The sequence below is a fragment of the Aethalodelphis obliquidens genome, unplaced genomic scaffold (assembly GCF_003676395.1).
Source record: "Aethalodelphis obliquidens isolate GAN/ISIS:26980383/991018 unplaced genomic scaffold, ASM367639v1 scaffold44, whole genome shotgun sequence".
NCBI classification, from domain to species: Eukaryota; Metazoa; Chordata; class Mammalia; order Artiodactyla; family Delphinidae; genus Aethalodelphis; species Aethalodelphis obliquidens.
This window is the reverse complement of record NW_020837988.1, coordinates 6,697,516-6,705,986: the sequence shown is the minus strand read 5'-3', so window position 1 is coordinate 6,705,986 and position 8,471 is coordinate 6,697,516. Positions and strand designations below refer to the sequence as shown.

Genomic DNA, 8,471 nt, shown 5'->3' with positions numbered 1-8,471 from the left:
GCACCCAGCTGCAAGGGGTACAAGCCTGGCCTGCAGGGTCCGGGGCCGCCGTCCCTGCGCCTCACCCTGCGCCTCACCCTGGGCCTCACCCTGGGCACGGTTCACTGTTTGCGCTGGGCTCAGGGAGATGGATGGGCTGTCAGTGCCTGCCCTCCCCACCCGATGGCTCAGAGGATCGGCAGGCCTGGGGTGAGCGGCTACAGAAAGTCACCGGGGGCTCCGTCCTCGGGAGAAGGTGTGCTGGCGAGGGGTGGGGGGATGCGAGAGCCCCGGCTCCTCTCTTCCCACCTCCTTCCGTGCATCAGACAGGGGGAGGACCAGACAAAGTGTTGAGACCCCTCGTGGCCCAGAAATAGGACTGTCCCAGCCCTACAGCCCCGCCCAGGAGGACTGTCCCTTCCCACCATGTACACAGAGTGTCCTCTCTGTCCCCGGGAGCAAATGCCACGAAGCCCGAATCGATCAAACAAACAGGGTTTATGTCAGCGGGAGAGAGCTGTTGACCCCTGCCTAGCAGCTAATTAACCAGCTCATTAGGAGACAGGGTGTGTGGGGAGAGAAGGGCAGGGCTGCCTGCCCAGCTGCAAGCTTCCAGATGTCCTGGGCTGAGCTTGGACCATGCAGGAGGCAGACCCCCAAGGCCTGGCCGGGTAGGGGTGCCCCTCCCCAAACTCCCCGGAATCATTTAGGGCTGACCGTCCCCGAGAGTAGCTGTGTGGGCTTCCCGGGGCTGCGCTGATTGTGGTGGCGAGCAGGGGGCAGGTGTGTGCTCAGTCCTGGGTGTGGGCCTTAACAGTTCAGTGTCCAGGTCCTGCCCTTGGCCTTGGGCTGCCGTGACCGCCCACCCCAGTGAGGATCTGGGGAAGAGGAGGCTTTGGGGAATCCAGGCTGGTCTAGGTCCCCCTGGAATGGGGCATCTGGGTTACGTTCTCCCCAGCCTTGGCACTTCGGGGGTGTGCAGGGGGTGGGTTTCTTGGGCGCTCTCAGGCCCCCAAGTAGACCTCCACCAGCACCCCGACGGAGTGCATACGGTAGAAGACGCCCAGAGGCAGGCCGAAGTTGACGATGGTGAACCATGTCCGGTAGCCATAGAAATCCTTTTCCAGCCCGTTCTCGAACTCGGGGTGTATGCCGAAAGCAGGCATCATCCACAGCTGGGGAGGAGAGGGCGTTGTTGAGTGGGGGAGGGGCTCTCCCATCCCCCAAGGCCCTCAGCTCATGGGAGGCCCCAGAACCTGCAGCTCCTGCAGCATACCCCCCACCCTAGCATCCCCTCACCCTTAGGCTTTCAGAACCAGCCCCTCTCCCCCTATATCCCCCTCACCCCATCCCACAGAAGGCCTCAGCCCCCTCCTTGGCCTGCCTGGGGCCAGCCTAAACTCCAGCTGGATCCTGAGACCCCAGGCTGCCACCACCACGGTACAACCTGCTCCACCTGGGCTCCCCTGGGCCCTCATTTCCATCACCTTTTTCTGCTCTGGGTTCATTCTTCCGCTGTCATGACTCTCTGCCCGCTCCACCCCGACCCTGCCTCCTGTCCAAATTCTGCCCGTTTCTCAAGGCCCAGATCAAACTTTCACAAAGTCTTCCTTGGCCACCTGGGCCCACACTTCCTTCTCTGAGCTCCGACCACACTTTGGGGCCAATTTATTACTTATGCTCTGTCTGGACCAGAGGTTTCACCCTCTGAGGTGTTTCCAGCACAGCTATTACCATCATGGGCTAAAACCACCTGGAGTTGTCCCGGGACTGCCACTTGCAGGCTTGTGGGAACACGGCAGGTCAAACATAAGGCTCAGTTTGCTCATCTGTTAAATAGGGACAGTAATAGTGCCTGTTGCATGGAGTGAGTGTGATGATTCAGAGAGATGCACGGGAAGGTGGACTTGGAACTTAGTGGCCGCCGGGCACCGAGCAGTCATGGTCAATACCTCCCCCTAGAGATGCTTTAGAAAAGCAGGCACCTTCTGATCTCTTCCTTTGACTCAAGTCAGCGGACCATTAATGATTTGGTAATTCTCTAACTGGGCCCCCTGTGTCTCCTCAGCTAAGCTCCCCGAGGGTAGAAATCCTCTATGTATGTTTGTAAATAGCACTTAGCTACATGCTTGGCACATTCATTCATGCCAGGCACCTTGCAGGGAGCTGGGGGACACTCCCTACTCTCAGGCAGCATCAAGCCAGTTGGAAAGGGGCCTGTGTCCTTGACAATCAAAGGGACAAGCCAGTCGCCCTCGGGACAGTCAATGCACAATCCCTTGATCCATCCCTTCCTGAGTGAGGATTTCTGGGGCCTCCTTGCCAGCTCCACTCCCATGCCTCCCAGCCCCGCCACTCACTGTGATGTTGCAGAGGATGAGGAAGAGTGAGATCTCCTTGAGGGCCCGCCGCTTCCAGTTGAGGTGGCTGTAGGAGTGGATGTAGGCCAGCGAGGCCTGCCGCAGGTCCTGGCCCAGCTCCAGCAGGGAGCCCCTGCGGGGAGGCTCGGCCTCCCACTTCCCCGCCAGGCTCTCGGGAGCTGCCTCCCAGAGTGGGCGCCGGTGCAGGCCCTCGATGATGAAGAGGTTCTGGGCTATGTGCTGCAGGATGAGAAGCAGCGAATAGGCCAGGATGAGGTGGTTGAGTAGCTCGTGGGGGCGAGTGGCCACGATGGCCACGATAGAGAAGTAGGAGATGCCCATCTGGCCCAGCGCCGCGCCCATCAGCAGCACCACGTCCAGGCTGCGGGTGGGGTTCTTGAGCGTGTCTAGCTCTCGCTCCTCCAGCCCATGGATGGCCATGCCCGCCAGGCACGCCAGGCTCATAGTGGGCAGCGCGGCTGCATGGAAGCCGTAGTAGATGGTGAAGTACTGGCGCGCGATGGCAGGGCCACTTGCTTGGATCTGGAAGAGCACGAAGACGCACGTGCCTGCCACCAGGACCAGCAGGCCCAGCACCGGCCCTAAGATGGCCCCGTGCAGGTGGAAGGGCGGGGTGCCGGGGTGGGAGCCCGTGTGGGGTGTCAGGCGGCGGCCCACGTTCTTCCACATGACGAAGAGCATGCCACAGCAGATGAGGGAGTACTCGGTGCTGAAGGGGTAGAGCATCAGGTAGCCCTTCTGGAAGACCTCACACGCGGTGACGTTGAGGCACAGACAGGTGTTGGTGTTGTTGCCTGGGAGGGGGCAGGGCAGGAGGGGACGTTCAGGTGGGCCTTGCTCTGAGGAAACCAGATGCACAAATCAACCTGTTCACCTCCTGGGTTATGGCAGAGGTGGAAGGGACCCAGCCACCCATTTTACAGATGTGGAAACTGAGGCCAACAGAGAGAAGTCAGAAATCACAGGATGGTCCTTCTTTTTTTTTTTTCTTTTGTGGGACCTTAGTTCCCTGACCGGGGATCGAATCCGTGCCCCCTGCAGGGGAAGCGTGGCGTCTTAACCACTGGACCACCAGGGAAGTCCCCAGGATGGTCATTCCTTGACAAAGGGATTCTAGACCTCAAGTGCCAAGCTTAGGTAAAGCATCTGACACATGATGTCTTTGGCGCCAAATGTCACCTCTACAGATTACTTGCTGAGCACAGGGGGAAGCCTGTAACCTTATACTGGGAGGATCTGGCTGACACACCACGACCATCGGCAGCGTCCACTGTGGGGCAGACGTCTTGCCTTGTGATGAGGCGCACAGTATCCCCTGTGGAATGTTGGTGTCCAAAATGCTCAACCCAAATCTAATCAACACTTTGGTCCATACTTCCTGTTTCTAGGAAAAGCAGGGGATTTGGGAACAAGTCAAATGCCACCACGAGGAAGCAACCTGACAGATCTCAAATCTCAGTGTCATTAGGGGAAAAGAGACTGAACTGAGCCACCAAATGTACTGCACGTTTGAACAAACCATCTTTAAAAGACATTTCATGGGCTGATGGGAGAAAGTCGAACATAGATTGATACAGAGGATGGGGATGAAGTTAAGGTATTTTGTTAGAAATTACAATGGCATGTGTGCTAATGTAGGGAACGATATGATCTTAAAGACGTGCATACTGAAATATTCTGAGATGAAATGCCAGTATTTCTGCAACGTAAGTAATTCAGCAAAAATACTGGAATGAATATGGCAAAATGTTAATAATTATTACATCTAATAATGTAATATTATTAGATATTAATATTAGATATTAATAAATATTAATGTGATGGGTATGTCCTGTTCTTCTACTCATCTGTATGCTTGACTTGTTTAATAATAAACAATCCATGATGTCACTTGCTGAAAATTCTCTTTGCACAGGTCTTCTGAAAAATGGATCTGGAGCATAAAGAATGCCCACGGTATACAGGCATGCTGAGATTTACGCAATGGAGGTGTGAATGCATGAGTCTGCTGGGAAGGCTTGGCTGTACACAGGTCAGGATGGTGATGCCACCCGGGGCGGGGGGAGGTGTACACATACAGGTGTGGCTGAATCCCACAGACGGAAATGTTCCCATGTAGGTTTAGGGGACATGGCCTCTAAGGGCAGACTGACAGGTAGGGCACTGGGTACATGGAACAGTCCAGGGAGTTCTTTCTGCCCAGAAACCTTCTGTTCTTCCTTATATGTCCAGGTACCTACAACTGTGTTAGGAAGACATTCCTTTCAGTCTTGAAGGCTTTTTAGTTTCTTGCAAGTAAAATGCAAATACCAGGGGTAGAGTGCATACCTGGGCTTATCAGTGAATAGCTCAGCCAGGATTAGTGGTTAGCTTACTGATAGCTAGACGGATGCCTGGAGCGGGCTTGCAGAGTGCCAGCACCTGATGGGGCAGGCCCAGAATGGGGGCAGGATGGGTACCATTGGCAAATGTCAGTTTCCGTTTAGTCGTGATCTGGTCTCTAGAGCTTTCTCCCAACTCTGCAGAGTCATTGAGCCTCACCTGTTGGAGGGAGTGTAGCGTGCACGCATGTGTGTGTGTGTGTGTGTGTGTGTACATTCAGCGATTGGGGGGCAGTCATGGTCTCCTCTGTACCTGAGAACTTTTCCATGAGGGCGCTGAGCTCGGTCTCGATCTCATGGTGCATGGAGTCGTTGGTGACGGCCAGAAGCCACAGCAGCAGATTCGTGGCCAGCGTCAGCATCAAGCCACACCTGGAGGAGGTGCTATACTCTGCCACACAGCCTAGCCGGCTTCCCGGGTGCCCCACGTTCACCATCACTGCCTTTGGGGTGACCACTCTCTCCCAAAGCCAGATGCCATCTGCCATTAGAACTTCAGGAGGGGCAGCCCTCGGGGCCACCTGGGACCCATTCCCAGACTAACCGATAGCCCCAGGGCCACCCTGTCCAGGGAAGCTGTTGGGGGGCCAGCATGAGTGGGGGACAGGGGTATCCCAGGAGTTGTTGGAAGGAGAGAAGATGCCCGCATCTTACCTAGTGAAGTTGGTCTGGATCTGAACGCAGTCCTTAGAGTGCTTCCAGAGCACCCAGGTCTGAAAGAGAAAGGGCCTTAAGCCCAGGGGCTAGGGGTGGGGCGAAGGTTGGTGGTGGGACTATGGGGCATGTGTTCCAGTTGCACGTGTGTATTTACAATGGAAGGGACAGTGAGGAAGCCTGGGTTGGATTTGTGGCTCCAGGGTTTCCTTGCTGTGTGGTCTTGGGCCAGTGGAAAAACATCTCCGAGCCTTAGTCTCCTTGGCTCTAAAATAGGACTAAAATGTCCATCAGGGGAATGCCTACTTATTGGGGCAATAAAAAGGATGATGCAAACAAAACACAGAGCACAATGCCTACAGATCAGGAACTCAGGAGGGACTTGGAGATTCATGAAGAGTAGCTCTGGGGACTTCCCTGGTGGCATTAAGAATCCACCTGCCAATGCAGGGGACACGGGTTTGAGCCCTGATCCAGGAAGATCCCACATGCTGCAGAGCAACTAAGCTCGTGCACCACAACTACTGAGCCTGTGCTCTAGAGCCTGCGAGCCGCAACTACTGAGCCCGTGTGCCACAACTCCTGAAGCCCGCGCCCCTAGAGCTTGTGCTCCGCAACAAGAGAAGCCACCGCAATGAGAAGCCCGCACACCGCAACAAAGAGCAGCCCCCGCTCACCGCAACTAGAGAAAGCCTGCGCGCAGCAACGAAGACCCAATGCAGCCCAAAATAAATAAATTAATTAATTAATAAATAAATTAAAAAACCTTCTTTAAAAAAAAAAAAAGTAGCTCTGTAGGGCTTCCCTGGTGGTCCAGTGATTAAGACTCCATGCTTCCAATACAGGGGGCCCCTTGGTCGGGGAACTAAGATCCCACATGCCGCTCGACCAAAAATATAAATAAATTGTATTAAAAAAAAAAAAAAAGAGTAGCACAGTATATCCGGGGGTGTAGATTTAGGTACACACAGGTACGTACAGGCAAATGTACCTATAGGTGCCTGCGTTTCAGTGGCGCAGTGTGTGTGTGATGCTGACACATGTAGGTAGCATGGGTGTGGGCACACAGAGGCACGTGGAGGGGCGCTGTGGTGCGTGTGTACAGACTCTGGGCCGTGTGGGTATTTGCTGACGTGCCTGTTTCTAGGCATAGGCCGGGGCGCGTACGCACGCGGCGAGGGGGTGCGAGAGGCGGGTCACCTGGATGCCGATGAAGATGATCTCGACGGCCGGGAAGATGAGCTCCAGCTGTGACTTACAGCGGATGTGGCTCATGCCGTAGCCCACGCGGAAGACGTTGAGGCAGATGGCGCAGCTACCAAAGAGCACCAGGGAGCCTGGCCGGGCCAGGGGGCCGTTGGCACCTCCCCTGGAAAGAGCCCTCCCTCCCCACCCCTCTGCATCCACCCAGGCGCCCCGACACTCACCGCGCACCCAAGCGGGTCCTGCGTGCGGGTCCCGGTGGAGCACGGCTTGCGGCCGGCGGGTGGTCCTGGCGGTGTAGTAGAGAAGCCAAAGAAGGGCCAGGGCCTTCAGCGTCGCCAGCAGGATCCACACATCCCCCAGCGTGATGGCCACGTTGTTGAAGATCATGCTGCAGATGAAGGCTCCGCCCAGGAACACCATGTTGAGGGCCAGGAGCCCCGAGAAGAGCTGCCCGGCCTTCTGGGCCTGCCGGTCCCGGCGCAGCAGCAGTGAGAAGTGCCGCACCAGCCAGGACCTGCTGAGGGGCGAGGCGGGGGCCCTTGTCTGCTCGGCCCCCGTGGCCGCGTGGTTCTCCTTGGCCGGGGTCTCTCCAGTCTCCTGTGCTTCTGGAGAGGCCATGGGTGGAGCCTCAGTAGGGGCTGGGGAGGGAGACAGGGTTCCGGTTGGCTGCCAAGCCGTCCTGGGCTCAATTCCGCTTCTGCCTCTAAGCGCTGTGGGACCTAGGCAAGCTAAGCAACCTCTCTGGTCAGGACGTTGGAAATAAAAGCAGCTGCCCCATCTGCCTTACGGGACCCGAGAAGATTCAAACAGACCCGGGGATATGGAAGCCCTTTGTGCTCCACATAAACATAGGGTTTATTTCGACTGGCTTGAGGACCGCCTTCCCCCCACCCCTACCCTCCTGCATCAGTGCTTGATCTTAAGGTGGAATAATGATGTCTGTCAAGGCAGCCAGGGGTATCTGCACAGTGCTTGGCCACTGGGCAGTTTCCAGGGCTGTGACGTTTCACCACCAAAACGCAGTTTGTGCCCTCTGTCTTCTGGAAGGAAATTCACTCCTCAAGTCAGGGAGAGCAAGTAGGTGTCCTCTCTTGTTCCGACTCTGATTAGTTGGGCAATGGTTGCCTAGAGTGTTGGGTTGAGAAGGATCCTGAGGCTGAGCGTGGGCTTGGTGGGAAAGAATGGTGTGATCTGAGATAATACTCTATTTTGCGTACATATGAGTGTATATAAAATTACTTTTTAAAGAAGTCTTTTTATTGAACTTGTTACAATATTGCTTCTGTTTTATGTTTTTTGATTTTTGACTGCGGGGCATGTGGGCTCTTAGCTCCCTGACCAGGGATCGAACCCACACCCCCTGCATTGGGGGGCAAAGTCTTAAGCACTGGACTGCCAGGGAAGTCCCTAAAATTACTTTTAAAAGATCTAGAAGACACCCATCAAGTTCACAACAGGAGTTTCTTCTGGGGAAAGGTGGAGGGCACTAGAATTGGGAGAAGTTTAATGTTCTAGTTTTTTTTTTCTTAAAAAAAAAAAAACATTACTGGGACTTCCCTGGTGGTGCAGTGGTTAAGAATCCGCCTGCCAATGCAGGGGACATGGGTTCGAGCCCTGGCCCAGGAAGATCCCACATGCCACAGAGCAACTAAGCCTGTGCACCACAACTGCTGAGCCTACGCTCTAGAGCCTGCGAGCCACAACTACTGAGCCCACATGCCACAACTACTGAAGCCCGCGTGCCTAGAGCCCGTGCTCCTCAACAAGAGAAGCCACCGCAATGAGAAGCCCGCGCACCGCAACAAAGAGTAGCCCCCGCTCGCCACAACTAGAGAAAGCCCACGTGCAGCAATGAAGACCCAACTCAGCC

The 8,471-nt window shown here is 55.4% G+C and overlaps 1 protein-coding gene across 1 annotated transcript in view; it reads right to left on the bottom strand.

The window, feature by feature from the left end:
• Positions 1 to 983: 983 nt before the first annotated feature.
• Positions 984 to 8,471, bottom strand: part of OTOP3 (otopetrin 3) — an 11,661-nt gene continuing 4,173 nt past the window's right edge. Inside the window, exons 2-7 of the mRNA XM_027080397.1 lie at positions 6,823 to 7,239; positions 6,596 to 6,732; positions 5,396 to 5,454; positions 4,995 to 5,113; positions 2,340 to 3,154; positions 984 to 1,154 (exon numbers count right to left, since the gene is read on the bottom strand). Coding sequence (XP_026936198.1) covers positions 984 to 1,154; positions 2,340 to 3,154; positions 4,995 to 5,113; positions 5,396 to 5,454; positions 6,596 to 6,732; positions 6,823 to 7,239 — 1,718 coding nt within the window. The remainder of the gene's footprint in view (positions 1,155 to 2,339; positions 3,155 to 4,994; positions 5,114 to 5,395; positions 5,455 to 6,595; positions 6,733 to 6,822; positions 7,240 to 8,471) is intronic.